The following is a 20,651-nucleotide window of genomic DNA, read 5'->3' on the forward strand; positions in this document are numbered from 1 at the left end:
GATGGCCTTTATTCATCACAAGTTGAAGAATATTAATGAAGATATAAAGAGTGACTACAAGGGACAACAATGGTAGCACTGCATATTTTGTTTGCCCGTATGTTTTCTGTGACTGAGGTGTAGGTAAGCTAGTGAGCTTCAGGAGACTATCCTGGATAGTTTAGATTCTTACTCTTGTTCTGCTGTTGTTGTTGTTGCCATAAGCCCTTTCAGCAGTCAAGTGAAGCTTAGAGACTCTGTCTCAGAATAATGATTTTAAATGCATAAAATAAAATAAATGTGATTAGAAAAGGCAACCAGTTACACTGAAATTGACTTAAATGTAGCAGTCCTTTGACAGTCTGTCTGCCTGTCTTAGGTTAAGAATTCCTGGCTAGATGTGCCACATCTTCTTTATCCATTCATCCGACGATGGACACTTAGGTTGTTTCCATCTCCGGGCTATTGTAAATAGAGCTGCAGTGAACATTTTGGTACATGACTCTCTTTGAATTATGGTTTTCTCAGGGTATATGCCCAGTAGTGGGATTGCTGAGTCATATGGTAGTTCTATTTGTAGTTTTTTAAGGAACCTCCATACTGTTTTACTGTAGTAAAAAAAAAGCAAGTTTACTGTATTCTTAACCCTTCAGCTTAAAACTCAGTTTTTTAAAAAGCAAAACTGCTCTTTCTGCCTATGCTGCTGCCATGGTGCCCGTTAAAAATCCTGTGGCACAGGGTGGACAAAGAAAAGAAGTAGGTCCTAAAGTTTACTCTTGACCGTACCCATTCTGTAGATGAAGTCACGGATGCTGCCAATTTTGAGCAGTTTCTTCGGGGGAGAAAGTGAATGGAAAAGCTAGGAATCTTGGTGGAGGTGTTGTAACAATTGAAAGAAGCAAAAGCAAAAGATTACTGTAACTTCTGAGGTGCCTTTTTCCAAAAGGTATTTGAAATATCTCACCAAAAAATATTTGAAGAAGAATAATCTGTGATTGGTTATGCGTAGTTGCTAACAGCAAAGAAAGTTATAAATTGCGTTACTTCCAGATTAATCAAGATGAAGAAGAGGAGGAATACGAGGAATAAAACTCAGTTATCTGGTATATTTTGTCTGAGTTCTTGAATAAAACTTAGGAACCAAAAAATATATCTATATAAAAAGCAAAACTGTCCAATCCTTCAATTATGTTTGCTTCCCCTTGAACTTACCCTATACACACATGCCTTTGTGTGTGTGTGTGTGTGTGTGTGTGTGTGTTGAAATCTAAAGAAGGTTTGTACCTGAATTAATAGTATTGTATCAGTGTCAGTTTCCTGGTTTTGACAGTGTATAATGGTCGTGTACGATATTGTCATTGAGGGAAGCTGGGTGAGACAGTCCATGGGAATTCTTTTTCTTTTTTTCTTTTTTGGCTGTGTTGGGTCTTTGTTGCTGTGTGCGGGCTTTCTCTAGTTGAGGCGAGAGGGGGCTACTCTTTTTTTTTTTTTAGTTTCTGCTTTATAACAAAGTGAATCAGTCATACATATACATCTGTTGAGAGGGGGCTACTCTTGATTGTGGTGTGCCGGCTTCTCATTGCGGTGGCTTCTCTTGTTATGGAGCACGGGCTCAAGGCGTGCAGGCTTCAGTAGTTGTGGCACGCTGGCTCAGTAGTTGTGGCTCGCGGGCCCTAGAGCGCAGGCTCAGTAGTTGTGGCGCATGGGCTTAGTTGCTCCGTGGCATGTGGGATATTCCCAGACCAGGGATCGAACTTGTGTCTCCTGCACTGGCAGGCGGATTCTTAACCACCTCACCACCAGGGAAGTCCCATGGGAATTCTTTGTACTGTTTTTGCAACTTCATGTGAACTAATTCAAACTAAATATATATGTGTATTTTTTATTATAACTTTTACATGCTTTTCTGGGGGGAAGGGTGTATAACTGTATGAATTTTTATCATGTATAGTTTCAAGTAACCATTACCATAATCAAGATGTGTATGTATATATACACACACTATACGTCACTTATGTTACCCCTTAATAGTCATATCTTTCCCTCAACCCTAACCTCTGGCAACCATAGATTTGTTCTCTATCACTGTAATTTTGTCACTTTGAAAGGTTATGTAAATGGAATTCTGTAGTATGTTATCCTTCAAGATTGATATTTTTCATAAAGCCTAATGCCATAAATATCTATCCAAGTTGATGTTGCAGGTACCGTAGTTTGCTCCTTTTCGTTACTGAGTAGTAGTATAGGAACGTGGATATTTTAATCATATATTTTGTACTTTGCTTTCCACTCTTGAGACTAGATCTCATGGTCCCAGTTGCATCAGGATATCCAAGCTCAGATCTTTTGTGCAGTTACCTGGAGCCATCCAGAGCTATCTGTGGTTGATTACTGAAACCCATTTAATGTTACTTAAGTAATGTGTATAAAAAAGCTGACAATAAAGGCATAGCTGAAAATGAAGTGAGAAAGGTAAGGGGTAGACAAGAATTTTGAAAATGTCCAGAGAAAGGAGAAACTTAGGTCATTCTCCAGATTGTGTTTGACCTGTGTTCCTATTATTATTATTATTATTTTTAATTTGGCAGCACCACACGGCATGCGGGATCTTAGTTCCCTGACCAGGGGTCCAGCCTGGGCCCTGCCAGTGAAAGCGCCGAGTCCTAACCACTGGACCGCCAGGGAATTCCCTCTGTCATATTTTCACTGCATGTTCTTAGAGTAGTTTGAGAATAAACCTTTGGAATTGGCAGTTTGTTTCATTATACTGTAGCTTTTCGCTAGCATCCCCAAAGTAATCTCTAAGTGGCCAGTAGGTTACTTAAGCTGAATCTAGATCTGACCCTTCATTGATTTCTGGAGCTGGTTTTTCTGAGGATAATGGTTTTAGGCCTGGTTATTACAGTTCTGTTGTTCCACATTAGAAGATTTCCAGAACACTTTCTCTTACAGCTATGGTGATACATAGAGCAGAAGCTTATGTATTCTATTAGTGCTGAGCCCTTCTGGGCCTTGCCCTTGATATTTGATCAACTGGTGGAATTTTTCCATCTCTTTCATTTTGTTATCTGGTCTTAATCTTATTCAGGATGCTGAAAAATTCTTACATCTGCTGATGGTCTGAGGTATCTCTGACTGGAATTCATCATTGAGTATAGTCAGCTGAGTCTGAAAGATTTAGTTTTAGAGAACACAGTTCTTATCTTAGGTTTCTTGACTTGACTCTTATTGTCCTTTCATTGTTCTTATCAGAACCAATTCTTTTGACACTATGGCTGATGGAGGAATTAGGAATAAAAAGGTAGGTCCCTAGAAGAAGTTGAGACTGTTGCTAGAAATATGCTAAGACTTGGTTTCTCACTAAGGGATCACTTGGGAGATGACATTTAGAAGGACAGAATAGATGTTAGCCAGGCATATTTCAGGCAAGGGCAGTGAAATCCTTGTGTTTAGTACTTTAGCAGATGAAAACAGCTGAGAGTTTTATATGGTTGACAGTATAAACTTTGGGAAAAGGTAAGGCCACACTGTGCTGAAAGGAAATGAAAAAAGAAATGGACTTTTTTCCATGGGGTGTGGAATGGGCTGAGACATAAATAGACTAATCACATGGAAGCTCTTAGGAAAATATGAAGCACCAGGGAAGTGAAAATATTATAGAGTGAAAGGAGTTACTTCCACTGTAACTAAAGCCCAGCAGTCAAGTCAAGTAAAAGCCACCATTTAAAAATATTTATTCCTTTATCTCTTTTGGGGTGAAAGAAAATTGTACTGAATTTTCTTTTTTTCTTTGTCTTCCTGAAGTTCTCAGTGTAATGTTGAACATTGAAGGGCAAGTGGTTGATTTCTCTCTAGAGTGCTTGATTTAAGATCTTATTGTTTATGTAAGGATTTAATAATTATGTGATTTAAAAACAAAGTTTCAAAAATTATATAACCTGAAAGTGGAACCAGTAACAGAGCTGCAAAATTTGAGGTAACAACCTCATAGATTTTTATAGTAATGAAGCTGTTGATATTTAGTTTCTTTCTTTGTTTTCCCTAGAGGTTTTGCTACTTGTTGATGAGTGCTTCAACTTACACATTTATGATGATGTGGGAGTACAGCCACTATCTCTTGTTTCTTCAAGCAATATCTCTCTTCTTGCTAGATGGTTTTTCACTGGAGCAAAGTGACAAGGTATTATGGCATTTCAAAATTATGATTTTAAATCTAGAGAATAAATGTCTTTATAGGGTTGTATAAAAACCATTTAGCTTTTAAGCTTAATTTGAAATGTTTTAATAGGCTCTGATTTATACTTCTACTCAAAAGGTTGCTAAACTTATTCTCCCCTAGTCCTTTTAGAAGCACTTTGAAATTCCCTTAAACATGGTCCCCTTAACCAAAGTCACCCCTGTGCTTCCTCTCTATTTCTAGCCATTTCTCCATCTTCCCTTTCTGTTTCTTTAAAAAAAGAAAAAGGTGAAATATAGGAATGTACAAAAGAGTATACGTATGCTATACATACAGTGTATAGAAAAAATATGAGTATTTGAACACCCAGGCCAAAATATGGAGCATATGAATACTAGAAGCCCCTTTTTCTCAGTCACATCCTGCTCTCTCCCCATCAGAGGCTAACTGTCCTGAATTTTGTTAATCCTTTCCTTCTTTTTCTTTATGTTTTTTTTTACCACTTATCTATGTATTCCTAGAACTATGTTGTCAAATAATGTATTGTTTACTTTTGCCTGATTTGCTTCTGAGATTCATCCCTGGTGATGTACAGAGCTCTATTTCATTCATTTTTATTTATTGATGTATTCTATTGCTGATGAACATTTCAGGGTTTTCCCAGTTTATTGTTCATATGACCAGTGCTGCTATAACCATTTTTATACATGTCACCTGGCACAGAAGTGCAAGATTTTTCTAGAATATATAGTGGAATTACAAGTCAAATTCATAGTGGAATTACAAGTCAAAGGATGTGTACATATTCAATCTAATTAAAGATATCGAGCCTTTCCCCAGAATGGTTATATCAATTTATACTTCAGTCGGCAGTAAAGGTTCCCATAAACATTTTGTTCCTTTGTTTCTTTATCTTTTTCTCTTTTGCCATCTCTTATCTTTTTTTTCTTTATTTATAAACATGTATTAAGTATTTAATATGTTGTCTAAGCCAGAAATTTGGGAATCTTCTCGCTCTTCTCTTCCTTTTCTTCAGATGGTCCAGAATTCTGATGAGTACCAACATTTAGGTTATTTCAATAGAGAGAATTTAATATAAACAATCATTAACCAAGTATAAAGTTGTTAACTTATTAAATGAAAAGGTAATAAGTACCTGAAAGTATTATAGAGGTAGCAACTTCAGGAAGCAGCTACCACTCCTAGAGCTGAGGGCTGAAAGGAAGAATTTGGAATTATTAAAATGTAGAAGCTTAGAGGAGGGAACCCTGTGGAGCTGAAACAGACTTCTGAGGAAGGGCCACTACTCAGCTTTGCTGGTGTCTCTGAACTGGGAAGAAGGGCTCTGTGGAAATGGGACCCAGACTTCTGAGAATGGTACTCTGGCCAGCTGATTCTGCCATCTCTGGGGTAAGAAGATGTGATAAAGCTCGTTCTTCAAGTGTTAGGGAAACTGCAGCTGCATCCAGCTGCCTCAACAGGAAGGAATTACTCTGTTGGAGTGAAGAAGCATCGCTGAGGTCATCCTCCCAGGAACTGCAGGCTGCAGTAAGGAACACGCCCCTGCTCTCTCCTCCAACCTTATTACCTCTCGCTGGCATGGATTGGCAAAGATTAATAGGGAGCCAAATGAAAAAGCAGAAATGTGGACTGAAGAAGCTGGCCCCAGCATTACGAGGCCGGGATAGAGGATAGGTTTGGAGCTAAGAGAACAGCAGCCAAAATGAAAAAATAGAACATTACCAGCACCCAGAAGATCCCATAATGCCCTCTCTTGTCATTGCTTCAGCCTCCCGACAGTGAGGTATCTTTTTTAAAAATTGCTCTGCCTGCGCGTCTGGAGCCTGTGCCCCGCAACGGGAGAGGCCACAACAGTGAGAGGCCCGCGTACCGCAAAAAAAAAAAAAAAAAAAAAAAATGGCTCTGCCCTTTTAGGGATTTTTTTTTTTTAAACTTTTAACACTCTGCCTTTTGATTCCTCCCCCTCCCCCCAACTAGTGTCTATATTTTGTCTTAGTTCTCCCCTTTCTAAAAGGAATTTATTTTATGGTGGATTAAATTATTATACTATTGAATTTTAGAAAAGAAATATAGTAAGACATAACTTTCCTGGGAGATCTTCTAATAGGAAATTGAATTTAACTTTCTTATTGTCACTGTTAAATGGACCAAGTGCAAAATACTTTTCTCTGGTGCTACATTTCATGGGAGTATATTTTCACCGGATAGGTTTTGGGAACTGCTGCTAACGGTTATGATTTTTGATTTATGCAGCTTGATGTTGCATAGATGGACAAGACAAACCAAGTGAAATTAAGTCAGAGCCTGGGATTAAAGAAGGTTCTTCCAGTCTGATTTAGACATCCATGGTTTCAAGGCTTCTTACCTTGCAGAGAGTTCTTTCTAAAAGGGAAGTGATAAATTAGTTACATCCCATGGCATTAAAACTATGAATTGAATGGTTGTAAATATAATACTGTCCAAAATTATAGTAGAGCATTTAGTTTATAATTGTAGTCAAATCTTATCTAATGAAAAGATGTACAATAAAATTCATTTAATTCTCATTCATTTTATTTTTGTCCCAACAGGTTCATGAAGTTTATAAAATCTATATATTTTCTCTCTTTGTGGGATATTTACTGCAGTTTGAGAATTCAGCTTTATTGGTATCCCCTTTATTAAGTTTTGTAATAGCCTTAATGCTTGCTAAGTGCCTTCAGGTAATTAGAATTGCCTTTTTATCATTCTTGGGGTGAATTTTTAAATTGTTAATTTTTTGAAACCTCACTTCTTTGTTCCTATAATTTTCCTCCCTGTATAGCTGAATGTGAAGAAAGGAACTTTTGTGGCTAAAATAATGAAAGTGATTAATTTTTACTTGGTGTGTACTCTGACAGTGACATTGAATATTGTAATGAAGGTAAGTAACTCTGTGTTTGAGATTCATGTGGTAGAGCAAATTGAATAATGAAATATACTGGGCTAAATTTTAATGAGAATCATGGGGTAGCAAAGTAAGAGTTTGTACAGTAACATGCTTAGTTGAACAATAATCATACCTAGTATATTAGGTGAGAAAATAGGATTCTGAGTCTTTCCTATAGAAGTACTTTTAAAAAATTACGCTTTATTTTTCATTTAATTTAAAATGTCATCATTACCCAATTAACACTAAGTAATATATGGAATAAATTCAGATGAGTAAAAGACATTCAAAAGAGTGGGTAAGTTATTTAAGCCAGGTGGGATAAGGTTAAAATCTTCTTACTACCCCATTATAGTTTTATGCTTAACTATAAGGTAAAGTGATTGACTATGCCAATAAATCTCCTTGCTTCATAGTTACATCATGTATTTTTAATTCATATTTTTTGTTTTGTAGTCTTGCTATGTTTTCTAGTTCTAGTATTGGGCTAAAGCATATTGCTATAAACTTAGCTAATAGTTCTTTGTTGTAACCAGTGTTTTTCTCCTTCAGATGTTTGTCCCACACAAAGAAAATGGACATATGCTGAAATTCCTTGAAGTAAAATTTGGACTAAATATGACTAAGTAAGTTTTAGATTATGTAAGTTTACCTAACTCTATACCACTTAGAAGATAAAGAGCAAAAATAATCAAAGGAGGGAGTATATACCTAATTACATACCGCTTAGAAAATAATTTGGGATATTATAGTATCTAGAAGAAATAAGACATTAATACTTCTCTCATTTAAAAAAAATCTCATTTAGGTCTTTTAAAATTAGATATACTTAAACCTCAATAGCATCACAGTATGTTGAGGCTACTTTCCTTGATGAGGAGTGATGATACAATCTAAGGTCAGAATAAATTAAAGATTTAAAATGAATAAAGAACCAAGGAAATTTTAACCACTAACTGCAAAATGTTATATTACAAAGAGTATGGGTGTAAATCAACTGTAGTTCAATTAAAAAAAAAAAGTTCATGATATACTCCAAATCTATACTTTAAAAAAAAAAGGGCATAGGCATTAAAAATGGGGTGATCAGTAAGATATTTATTTCATAGCAAAGAATCTTATCTTTGGTCATAATAGTGGATTGGACCAGAAGCTGACTTTTTAAATTCAAAAATAATGTTGTACCTTTTGTTTGTTATTTAAATGCATTTTTAAAATCTAAAATGAAATAAATGATTTTATGTACTGATAGAGTCCATTTGCATAACAGAAAATATATATTTACCTATACATATCTCTAGTTCATATAGTAGACCATAGAATCTTATAATCGTTTGCTGGGATTACATGGGATTTTAGATACTGTGAATGAAATTTTATGTTGTGATATATCAGTTAACCAAGTGTTTGACATGGCTTAAACACTGGAGAAGTCTTCTGAAGTGTAAATCGTATATGGCTATCTAGTAAGATAAAAGGATCCTTTAAGAGACCATGTGCTTCATAAAGGTAGGGACCATGTCTTTTTCAGGTGTATTTGTAGGCCTGACACTCAGCAGGCAACTAGTAGAAGTTGGTTGCAGACCTCCATAATTGACTGGCCTTTTCACTGACTTTCTCTTTAACCTTGGAAGACTCTAGAATGAGCCTAGCATTAAGGTCTGCTTTTGTCCAGTGTTTCTTAGTTGATGTTTTATAGTGCGCCTTTGTTCCTCATGTCAGGTACTAGGCTTCACAAGGTAATATACTGGGTATTTTAAGATTAAGACTTATTAATCTTGTCCTTAAGAATATTGTTGGCTCATTAGATAGTTTTTATACAATTAATGGCATGGGTGGTATAAATAATAAGTGCCTTATGTGCAAATGTGCCAATTGGATATCAGGATTTGTAATTCACCAGAATTTCAGGGGACATTTCTGTTGAGACGGAATTTTAAGAATCAGTAAAGAAGTGTTAATAAATATTTATTTAATGTGCAAGATACTGGGCCAGGTACTCTGGGGGATACAAAAATGACTACAATCTAACGCATAGCAAATTGCATTAAGCACTATAATAAAGGGATAATTAAAGTGCCATGGGAATATGGGGAAGGAAGGATTGAGACTGGGGTTATGGAAAGAGTATCATTAAATTGGAATTTGAATTAGACCCTATTGAATTAGTTACTTTAGTAGGCAGATTTTTTTAAAAAGTGCCTTCGTCCTAGGTACAAAATATTTTGATGGCAGCCTCTTGATACAGTTGTATAGCTGTTTGGCACATTGTGAAACTTTAACCTTTTAGTTTAAACCCAGTGATTTGTGAAGCATTCTCAATCTATCCGTGAGCACTCTGAAGATCATTCCATCACTTACCTCCTCCCCCAGGGCTAGGAATTTGAGGATTAAATGGAGGTTGAAGATGGATTGGGAGTGAGAATGCAGATAAATCTACGTATAACTAGCAGGCTTGTTGATTATATTTAGTGTGGGTTAAAAAAAAAAGTTTATCCTGACTCGTATAGCTCAAAAAACTTACATTTCAAATTTTATGATTTATATCTTAATAATTAGATACCTCTTTTTAAAATGGGTCCTAGTCGAGTTACATTTATCAATATAAAACAGGGCTGTCCAATAACAATATGACATTAGTTGCATACATAATTTTCTAGTAGTTGCATTAAAAAAAAGTAAAAAGAAACAAGTGAATTTAATTTCAGTAACTTACTTTATTTAATTTCAATAATGTACTTTATTTAATTTAACGTACTTTATTTAATTTAAAAATATTATTTTAATGTGTAAACAATATAAAATTATTGAGATATATTTTGTGTTTTTTTAATTCCTCTTTTCTTGCTTTTTTTATCTTTGAAGTCCAGGGTGTATTTTGTGCTTAAAGACCATCTCCATTTGCACTGGCCACATTTCATGTGCTATTAGCTACATGTAACTAGTGGCTATCATACTGGCCAGTGCTGTTAGAGGTTAGACAGTTGAATTTTTTTGTTATCTTCCAGGTAAAAATAGAAAGTAAAACTCCCCTAAAACTGTATTGGGTTCTAGAGATGGTCACATTGCTGGATTATAAAAAAGTAGTAGTTTTAAATTTATTAGGGCAGTTTGTTGAGGAGGGTTACTAATGCTATTATTTTCATTTATAAAGGGTATGACCTTGCTGTTGTAAGTTAACGGATTTAGGAAATGCGTTTAGTTTTGTCTTAGTTTTTACTGAGATGGAAAAAATAATTTTAAGTTCAGTACTTTAAAACATCTGTGATTTTAATATCATGCTTTTGTTTTCTGTAGGAATTTTACAATGAATTGGCTCCTATGTCAAGAATCCCTTCAGGCACCATCTCAAGAATTTTTTTTGCGATTGACACAGTCTTCTTTATTACCTTTCTATATTTTAGTGTTAATTACTTGTTTTCTTTCTATGATTCAAGTTATTTTTAGGAGAATTAAGTAAGTATCTAGGAAAACCAATCATATTACTAACAAATTATGGAAATATATAAAACTTATTTTTAATATCCTTCCAATATTTGTGTGTTTTAGAGTTTCTAATTGAATTCTCTCTTTATCAGTGTGTAAAATATCATTATAAGTTAAGTAGATAAAGTTCAAATTTAAGGTTATACATCTAAATATGTAATATTCATATTTATTTATTTAGGCAGTGCCGGGTTTTAGTTGCGGCACATGGAATCTTTAGTTGTGGCATGCGGACTTCTTAGTTGCGGCATGCATGCGGGATCTAGTTCCCCGAGCAGGGATCGAACCCAGCCCTCCAGCATTGGGAGTGTGGAGTCTTACCCACTGGACCACCAGGGAAGTCCCTGTAATGTCCACTTTTAATGCAGGAATGATATTTAAATAATCAGTTAAACTTTTACAGACTCATTCACTAATTTACTCAGATTTTTTACTTACTGTAAGCATAATTTTTTCTACTTACATGAAACTAGTAGTATAAGTGATTTTAAATTATAAAGTTTGACTATTTAAAACTATTTTTATCAAGCTTGAAAAGAGGCTGTGTGTAGTAACTTAGTAATTCAAATTATTATTTAACTATATTGATTTAGCAATCACTAGTTTAGTGATAATTCATCTTGGAAAAGGAACCTATGTATCTTTTTTATTATATTTCCTGAACTTTCATGTTTAGTCTTTATTGAGGCAGTTGTCTTCAAGCTTCAAAAGCCATTTTCAAAGACTTGGAGAGGGCTTCCCTGGTGGCGCAGTGGTTGAGAGTCTGCCTGCCGATGCAGGGGACACGGGTTCGTGCCCCGGTCCGGGAAGGTCCCACGTGCTGCGGAGCGGCTGGACCCATGAGCCATGGCCGCTGAGCCTGGGCGTCCGGAGCCTGTGCTCCGCAGCGGGAGAGGCCACAACAGTGAGAGGCTTGCGTACCGCAAAAAAAAAAAAAAAAAAAAGACTTGGAGATAACGTAAGTTAGGTATTTGACCAGCAGAATATACTTTCAAATTTTAAGAACTACCTATATATTCTTTATGAAGATATTAAAGATCTTTGATTTTTCAAATAAATATTTTCAAAGTAGTAAAAAACACATTTCTTTCAGTAGTGGTAAGTCCCTGAAAGAAACTATTACGCTTGAAGATGGACAAATTGGAGAAAGGCCAGAAATAATTTATCACGTGATTCACACTATTTTATTGGGCTCTCTTGCAATGATTATAGAAGGGTAAGTGTATATTTGAGCCATTTGTTTTTACAAAGAATTGTCCTTTCTAACGGTAGTTAGTGGATACTTTCAAGAACACATTTATAAAACACTATAAAAACTCAAAAAAACCTTCATCTAACTGGAGTTTAGAGAGGTGTTTATAGTACAGTGAACCGATATTTACTTATTAATTTATTTGTTCAAAAACTATTGAATGTTTTCCAAGGGCCAGGCATTGTGCCAGGTGCTGGGGGTACAGTGGTGGACAAGAATCTCTAACCTTATGTGACTTATGGTCTAATGAAGGTGACAGATGCTAACCACACAAAAATAAAATTATAACTTTGATAAGCGAAGGAGAGGTAAATGGTGTTATGAGGGTGAGGGTTCAATATACCCTTTTCTTTGAAGTTTGACTCAGATGAGAAATAAGACATAGGAGTATAAAATGGTTCCGAGCACCCAATTTCAAAGTGGGGAAGAGGTTTCTTCATACCAACAAACAATTCTCTGGACACCAGCTGGGTATCCTACAATTCAACTCAATTTTGACTATCTGCCAGAAGTACCATCAGAATCTACAGGCTTGGGTTCAGTCCAAGAAGACTCCCCTGCTACCTCTTCAGACACCAGTTACAAGTCCAGGATGTCACCTGTGTTTCTGGTGAACTGGCTATAGATCAGAGGTTCCCAAGACCCCCTCCTCAGGTTTGATTAATTTGATAGAGCAGCTCACAGAATTCAGAGAAACATTTTACTTACTAGATTACTGGTTTATTATCAAAGGATATAATAAATCAGGAACAACCACATGGAAGAGGTTCATAGGGCAAGGTATGGGGAAAGGGCTGGAGCTCCCATGCTCTGTCCAGGAGAGAGAAATCCCTACATGTTCACCAGCCGGGAAGCTCTCTGAACCCTGTACTTTTGGGGTTTTATGGAGGCTTTATTACATAGGCACGATTGATTAAATCATTGGCCATTGGTGATTGAACTCAGCCTCCAGCCTCTCCCCTCCCCAGAGGTCTGGGGGTAGGACTGAAAGTTCCAACCCTTTCATCACCTGGTTGGCTCCACTGGCAACCAGTCCCCATCCTTAGCTGCTTTCCAAAAGTCACCTCATTAACATAATAAAAGATACATTTAAGCTCTCAGCACTTAGGAAATTCCAAGGGTTTTGGGAGTTGTGAGCCAGAAACCCGTGGTCAAAAACCAAATATATATGAGAAATATATTTGGGTCATCTGAATGATTCTGATTCTGATAAAAGTTGCATTGGAAAACTCTTTTTCATGTGTGACCAAAAGACCTTTGAATATCTTCCACCCCAAACTGAGTTTAGTCCTTAAATTTCAGGCCTTCCCTCTTGAATGGCCAGAGCCTTGGTAAGCCTGCTGCACCTACATACACCCATACTGCAAAAGGAAGATCCAAAATGTAAAAGCCTATAAGTGTTCGTTGAGTATGCTCAACTGTTTGTCACCTCACACTCACAAATCAGATAAATTGCTGCCACGAGGAGGAGCAGTTAGGGTTCTGAAGTATAGGGAGGGGAATAAAAGCAGGGAGAGGTGAAGAATATTGATATAGTATAAGATTTAAGTTTCCTTTAGTTATGAATACAGGTACAGAATCACAGTCATTTTAGCAGTACCCGTGGTGCTTTCACCAACAGAAAGCATAGTTATTTTCTCATTGTATTGGTTTTTTACAGGTATCTTGAATATTGTTTATATACATCACAACTTCAAAATCATAGTAATTATTAGACCTGCATTTAATGTATTAATAAACAGGTACAAATATTGCTGTATTACAAATACAAATTTTATTATTTGATATCAATATTTTAGTATAATTGGTTTCCTTTGTAAGCCCATGTATTTTATGCATTTAGAAATGTTTTCTTATAAGGGGTCCACAGACTTTATCAGACTGCCAAACCCATGACTAGGGGAGATCTCTTTATGGAAACTTGAAGTGAGAATAAGTTTCACTCTAACAGTTAGCAATCCATAGTGCCTAAGTAGGATGAAGAAGTGTACTAATCCATGAATATTTTAAGTGATTCAGGGTTTGAGTCTCATCTTGTTGCCTTGTAGTAGTAGAATTTTGGAGCATGGTTTACCTTTTTCCCCTCCTTCTCCTCCTTCCTCAGTTTTATTTCTCTCTGAAAAAGAACTTTTTGTTATTCCCACCATTCTTCATTGTTGGATCTGTCATCTTAAGTTCAAGATCCCTTTTTTGAAAATGTAATCTGCATTATTCTATCATTGGTCCTTAATTCTCTAATTTACTCACTAGACCTCTAAGACATGATCATCTATTCATGCAGATAACTTGCATGGTCCCCTAGGAGGTGCCAGGCACTCTACCTGGTAGGCAGTAGGGATTAGAGAGATATGAAATCTAGTCTTTTTTAATCTTTTCAAAGAGTTCCTATTCTAGATAAGTAAACCAAGAGCTAGAACAAAGTAAAATACTATGAGAAAGGTATACAGAGGGTGCTCTGGTCATCCAGGGGAGAGGTACTAACTCACTTGTGGAAGGTATGTAGGGGAAATCAGCTTAAGGGAGATTTTCTAAACAGGGCCACAGTCTTGAGAGATAGACATTGGCCAGGCTGTCAGTTTTCTCATGTGCGCGTGCACGTGTGTGTGTGTGTGTGTGTGTGTAATAATCTGGGAAAAAGAAGTATTCTTTGGGAACCAATACTATGGAATGAATGTGAGGGAAATAGCGAGATACGTCCAGAAAAATAAGCAGGGAACAGATCAAGTGTTTTAAGCAGAAATTTGACATGATCAACTTTACTCTTTTAGGGAAAATCTCTCTGGCAGCAATGATTGAGAAAGATTCGAGGAAAACAAGATTAGAGGAAGATAAACCAGTTAAGAAGGTATCATAGTAGAATCTAGAAGTGAGTAGCAATGGAGATGGAGTAAAGGGGCCAAAACTAAGATATTTGGGAATTGGAAACTAAATAAGGAGTTGCAGGGACTGAGGTGGAGGGATCCTAGGAAGAGTTGCAATTCATAAGCCAAAGGAGGAGTTTTTAAAGGATGTGATCAGAGAGAAAAGGTGAGGAAAGAGAGATGAGTGTAGACTTCAAGAAGTCTGGCTATAAAGGGAATCAGAGGCTAAGGCAGCAACTAGAGAGGGGTGCAGTTTTACCAGGAGGGAGAAACTTGTGTGCATTATGGGATGGAAACACTGAGATTGTTCTGCAAACTCTGGCTGGAACTCTAATCATTTAGGGAAGTAGTAGGAGAAAAAACTGAAAAGGTATGTCAGGACCATATTTTAGAGGGCCCTGAAAACCATTTGGGTGAGTTTTCATTTATTTCTGTAGGTATTGGGAAACTAAAGATTTTTGAACAGAACATGTCTTCTCATAGTTATGTTTGAAAAGGATTCATCTGGCATTTGGTTGAATTGGAAGAGAATTTAAAAGTTGAGATGTTAATTAGCTGACTATTGAAATAAAATGGTAAGGAGGGGTTGTATACGAAGAAACCAGTAGATTGGCACAATGGTCCAATGTCTAGAGCAGAGAGTTTGTGTTCCAAGGGATGTCATATACATGTAATTCAATGTGAGTAGTCTCTCCTGGAGTTATAAACCAGACTCTAGTATTGATTCTAGCTGACTGGAAAAATAGGTTTGGTATTTTCTGAAATGGGGAAGTTATTGGTTGGAGGAGATACTGGTTAACCAGAGGAAACGAATGCAATTCCTCTGTCTTAGCAACATGTATTCTAATACATCCAGCTACTTCTCTCAAAGCCTGATTCAGTATTCATTGTTTTAAACCTTAAGTACATTCTCAAATTGGTCCTTTTGCTTTCATATCACCCTAGACCTTATATAAATTTTTTATACTCATTTTCTAATTGTTTCCCATGTGTTCAGTTTTATTCCATCTTAATAAAGCCCTCCCTGAGGGCTGTAGCCATGTCTTGTTTTTCTTTTTTTCTCTCTAGTACTTTGGTCACCCTGAAGTGTATGATCAATAAATTTTTATTAGGTGAATGTTACTTCGTTTTCCCCATTTCATAGCTTTGCTGTTTTATAAAACCAAAATAGTTCACATTTATACTCTGGCCTCATGTTCTTCTAGTCTCTTTTGAGTTTGTCGTCAAAGAATATATCTTAGAAGGATCTTATTGTTTCCTTAGTCTTAACCACAAAAGTTATCTGAGATGTTATTTTTCCTTGATAATCTGTGTGAATCAATGACATCCAAAAATTTTTCTAAACTCTTCCTCTTCTGTCTTCAGCTTTTACCATCACCTACGGTGATGGGTTTCTTTTGTTTCCTGTACAAGTTACAACTTAAAGTAAGGTACTGCCTTTTATTTGCACAAGTTCATTTTTCTGTACACGTGGATTTTTTATCTTTTTAAGTTAGGGGCCCAATTTTTCAATCCTGTTTTAAAAAAATTAATCTCAAAAGTAATAATGCAGATTGTGTAACAAACCCAAATAATATAGATATGTATGAAGTAAAAAATGAAAATCCTTCCGTCCCAGTCCTCAGAGGTCACAACTGTCAGCAATATCTTTTCAGATGTTATTTTTTGGCTATACTGCATATATGTACATTAGAAAAAAAATCACCAAAAAACTAGGGTAACAGTATACATAAAATTTTGCAGTTTGCTTTTTTGTTTTTCATAGGGATCTATTATTTAATCAGTACCTGTTGAAGGATAGTTAGGTTTCTTTTTTTTTTGCAATTAAAATAACATACTTCAATTAAAACCCCACATGTATACATTTATGCTAATATATCTGTAGGCTAGATTACTAGAAATGGGATTGTCTTGGGGTATTTAGAATTTTTATAGGTTCTGCCAAATTGCCTTCTGAAAAAGTATAACAGTTTATTTTCTCTCCAAGAGTACAGTTTTACTACACCTCATCTATATTAATGTCTTATTTCATCCTCATTTTAGTAACCCACATCTCTTGATTATTTAAGAAGTGAGTAACAATATGTTGCTAAAAGTTAGAGGCTAAGCTTTTTCATTCTCCTTCAACATTGTGGTATTTTCATGAGTATTAGGAAAACTCAGAAAAGAGAAATCACATAATAATGATGTTTATAGGATAGCTCATGTATGACTCTGTCTTTTCCAGCTTGAAATACCTCTGGACTCCTTATGTGTGCATGTTAGCAGCATTTGGTGTATGTTCTCCTGAACTTTGGATGACACTTTTCAAGTGGCTTCGATTACGAACTGTACACCCAGTATTGTTGGTGAGTCATTGTTATTTTGTGTTAAGTTCTTGTTTCTCTTTTAATTATATAAATGGAAACCACATGAATACAATTAAAATAGCATGAGTAGGGCTTCCCTGGTGGTGCAGTGGTTAAGAATCCTCCTGCCAATGCAGGGGACACGGGTTTGAGCCCTGGTCCAGGAAGATCCCACATGCTGTGGAGCAACTAAGCCCGTGCACCACAACTACTGAGCCTGTACTTTAGAGCCCATGAGCCACAACTACTGAGCCCACATGCCACAACTACTGAAGCACACAAGCCACAACTACTGAGCCCGCCTGCTGTAACTACTGAAGCCTGTGTGCCTAGAGCCCGTGCTCCGCAACTGGAGAAGCCACTGCAATGAGAAGCCCGCACACCGCAACGAAGAGTAGCCCCCACTCACCCGCGTGAGAGAAAGAGAAAGCCCGCATGCACCAATGAAGACCCAACACAGCCAAAAATAAATAAATTAATTAAATAAATTTATAAAAAATAATAGCATGAGTAAATCGCATTATGATTTATAGGTAGAAAAAAAAAGATTCAATGGCAAACATTTTTTAATAATTTCTGATTACAAAAGTAGGGTGTTTCAATGCAGACTACTTAAAAAATAGAAGGTAAAAATGTAAGTGAATCAATGTGAGAGGCTTTCAAAAATTAATTTTGATAATATTTTTCTCAGTTTGATTTAGAACTATGGTATGTTTTCAGTGAGAATACAACATTTACACTGTGCCTGCTATGTGTAATGTGCTTGCAATAAAAAGATAAATAACACATGATTAGGGGAATTCCCTGGCAGTCCAGTGGTTGGGACTCCACATTTCCACTGTAGGGGGCACAGGTTCGATCCCTGGTTGGGGAACTAAGATCCTGCATGCCCTTCGGTGTGGCCAAAAAAAAAACAGATTAATTTCATCAAGTGGATTACAGTCTCCCAGTCATAAAAACAGATAAGAAGTGTTGATAGGGTGCTGTTGGAACAGAGAAGGGCTAATTAATTCAGTTTTTTTAGGGATTCCCTGTTATTCCCTTTGATGTATTCAAAGGGAATAAAAACAGAGATAAAGAAAAAGCACGATATATTTAGTTTTGTTGGCACATAAAATGTGAGGTAAGAGTGGTCAAGAAATGAGACTGGAGAAGTCTAAGAGGGTAAGGTCATCGAGGTCTTTGAGTGTCCTGTCGTGCTTGGTGTTATCCCACAGGCAGTAGGAAGACATTGACGTGTTTATGCAAGGGCAGGAGAGAGTCAGCCTTACATTTTCTCTCAGCTCACCCTTATAGTTCTGTGAAGGATAGGCTTAAGGGTGAAAGACTGGAATCAGGAAGGAGGCTGTCACCCAGGTACAGGCCATGGAGAATGGAAACAATAAAAACTTCAATTGTTTTGAGAGCTCACTATGGGTCAGGTACTGTTTGAAGCATTTCACATGCTATTCAAAGCTTACAAAGACCCTGTTCGTTAAGTTTTATTATCTGTATTTTATAGACAAAGAAACTAAGGCATAAAGTGGTTAAATAACTCACCCAAGATCACATAACTTGTAAGTGTAAGAAAGATGATTCACTCCCAGGTTCTTCTAGCTCCAGTAATTAATACTGTACTACACTGAAGTGAAAAAAAAATAGAAGAGTAATAAGGTTTGGTGCCTCAGTAAGTATGGGAGAATAAAGAATAGGGAGAAATCATAGATGTTTCTTAGGTTTTGGGTTTGTGTGACTGGATTGTGGGGTCACCAATAGACATGGGACAATAGGAAGAGAACAGGTTTTGGTAGGAAGATGATAAATTATCTCTAATAATAGTCATGTTGTATTTTGCCAGTCTTTTTCCAGAGGAATTTATGCATTCTTATCTTAGCATAGTAGTATATTGATGTATATTGGCTATTTTTCCTGTGTTAATTCATTGTCTTTTTGTTGTTGTTAGCTATTTTCATAGCAGTTCAATGTTTTTTGTAAGCTCTTCATAAGTTAAATTCCTGGAAAAATTGTCAAAAATTGGCTTACTATTTGAAATATTGCGATGTGCATTATCCTTTTTATGTCTGCCTTAAATTTATATTGCAAATATGTATTTCTCACTTTGTCTCCAGCTTGATATAAAATTTATTATTCTTCACCCATCTCACTCTGTGAACTGGGTTCCATGCTGACTCCAGTTTCTCTGACTGAAATTGTTATAACTGTAAGAATATTTGATTGGCCATAGAGTCAGTGTCTAGTACCTCTATAGTACATTCTGAAATGTATTTATCCATAACCCTTTTTGCTTTATCATTTTAGGCTCTCATTCTGAGCATGGCTGTCCCTACTATAATAGGTCTCAGCTTATGGAAAGAGGTAAGAAAATTAGATTTTTTCATAAGATGAAAATATATGTTATCTATAGGTAGTGATAAATTTATATGTGTATGTAGGATACTTATATTGGAACAGTATTCTAACAAAATAAAGCGTGATATACTTAATAATATGTAATTTTCTACCAATAGGAACATGATAGAAGAGGTAAAACATTTTTACTCTGATGCAATTTTCTGTAGTCTAATACTGGTATTAATTCAGTTTCTAATTGACAAAGGAAATGGCTGAATAAATTGTATTTATTAGTAAATAGTAAAAAGTATTTTGGCAATCCCCAAATTTAAATATTTATAAAATAATGTAAACTCTTTGGCTTATCATAATGTAACATGACATTAATTGCCAGTAAACCTGTGAGTTATTTGACTTGATCTGAAATTTATTTGTTTGCTTATTTATTTAGTGTGCATGTGCATGAAAGATACAACTGATGATTAATTGTTTGGTTGATAAAATTATGTATTGAGCATAGGCAGTGAATTAACCATACAGTAGATTATTTGGGCTGAGAAGAACTAGCAAGAAACTGAAGGAGAGTAAAGCAATTCATGCCATTTTTTCTGTGAGAACAGTGTTGTAATATTGTTTGTTATAAGTTGGCCTGTTAGTCTTTGGAAGTACTCTGAAACAGTTTTAAACTTTCTAAATACTTACACACAGGTTTTGGGGATTTTGTTTTGTATTTTAGTTTTTTCCAAGATTAATGACAGAATTAATGGAACTACAAGAATTTTATGACCCAGATACGGTGGAACTTATGACCTGGATAAAGTAAGAACTGAACTGCCCAGGACTGTTGTTAAGCTATTAATTAATCATTGAATGCTATTTAATGGATTCAGGGGAAATAATAAATTAATCCTTTTCCAAGTTCTTCTCATAAATTTTACCCTGTATTTTTAGGGATATTTAGTTTTCATTTAGACATGTAATTCTAATTTTCTAATTGCACTCATTTCCATCAAAATATAGTATTGATACGTTTTAGATATGAAACTCTAGCTGTTAAACATCTAGAAATGTGGAATAAAAAGGAACCAATGTTCTTTTATTTAGATAGTCAAGAGATACTTCTTTTAACCAGAGTTGGAGGTGAATGAGCAGTGGATTTCTAGTCTTGATAACCAAGGTTAACAAGATTTTTAATTTTAACACTCATGCAGATTTTAATACGACAGATGTGCTCTTGGGCCTATAGAAGCTGGGAATTTTAATTGAAACACCTCGTTCCCTCCCCTAA

General features: G+C 35.9%; 1 protein-coding gene and 1 pseudogene across 5 annotated transcripts in view; both read left to right on the forward strand.

The window, feature by feature from the left end:
* Positions 1-20,651, forward strand: part of DPY19L4 (dpy-19 like 4) — a 68,344-nt gene that overhangs the window by 36,416 nt on the left and 11,277 nt on the right. Inside the window, exons 8-16 of one of the 4 annotated variants that reach the window (XM_081258558.1) lie at positions 4,025-4,159; positions 6,748-6,879; positions 6,981-7,079; positions 7,638-7,711; positions 10,383-10,541; positions 11,665-11,787; positions 16,912-17,032; positions 19,331-19,387; positions 20,100-20,182. In XM_081258558.1, coding sequence (XP_081114684.1) covers positions 4,025-4,159; positions 6,748-6,879; positions 6,981-7,079; positions 7,638-7,711; positions 10,383-10,541; positions 11,665-11,787; positions 16,912-17,032; positions 19,331-19,387; positions 20,100-20,182 — 983 coding nt within the window. The remainder of the gene's footprint in view (positions 1-4,024; positions 4,160-6,747; positions 6,880-6,980; positions 7,080-7,637; positions 7,712-10,382; positions 10,542-11,664; positions 11,788-16,911; positions 17,033-19,330; positions 19,388-20,099; positions 20,183-20,651) is intronic. The other 3 variants (XM_081258559.1, XM_081258561.1, XM_081258560.1) reach the window with 3 other exon arrangements.
* On the forward strand, positions 688-1,078 carry LOC308629996 (large ribosomal subunit protein eL22-like; annotated as a pseudogene). Its single transcript has one exon. The product of its transcript is annotated as a large ribosomal subunit protein eL22-like (transcript).

Source organism: Mesoplodon bidens (assembly GCF_964165515.1).
Source record: "Mesoplodon bidens genome assembly, chromosome: 16".
In the NCBI taxonomy this organism is placed as follows: domain Eukaryota; kingdom Metazoa; phylum Chordata; class Mammalia; order Artiodactyla; family Ziphiidae; genus Mesoplodon; species Mesoplodon bidens.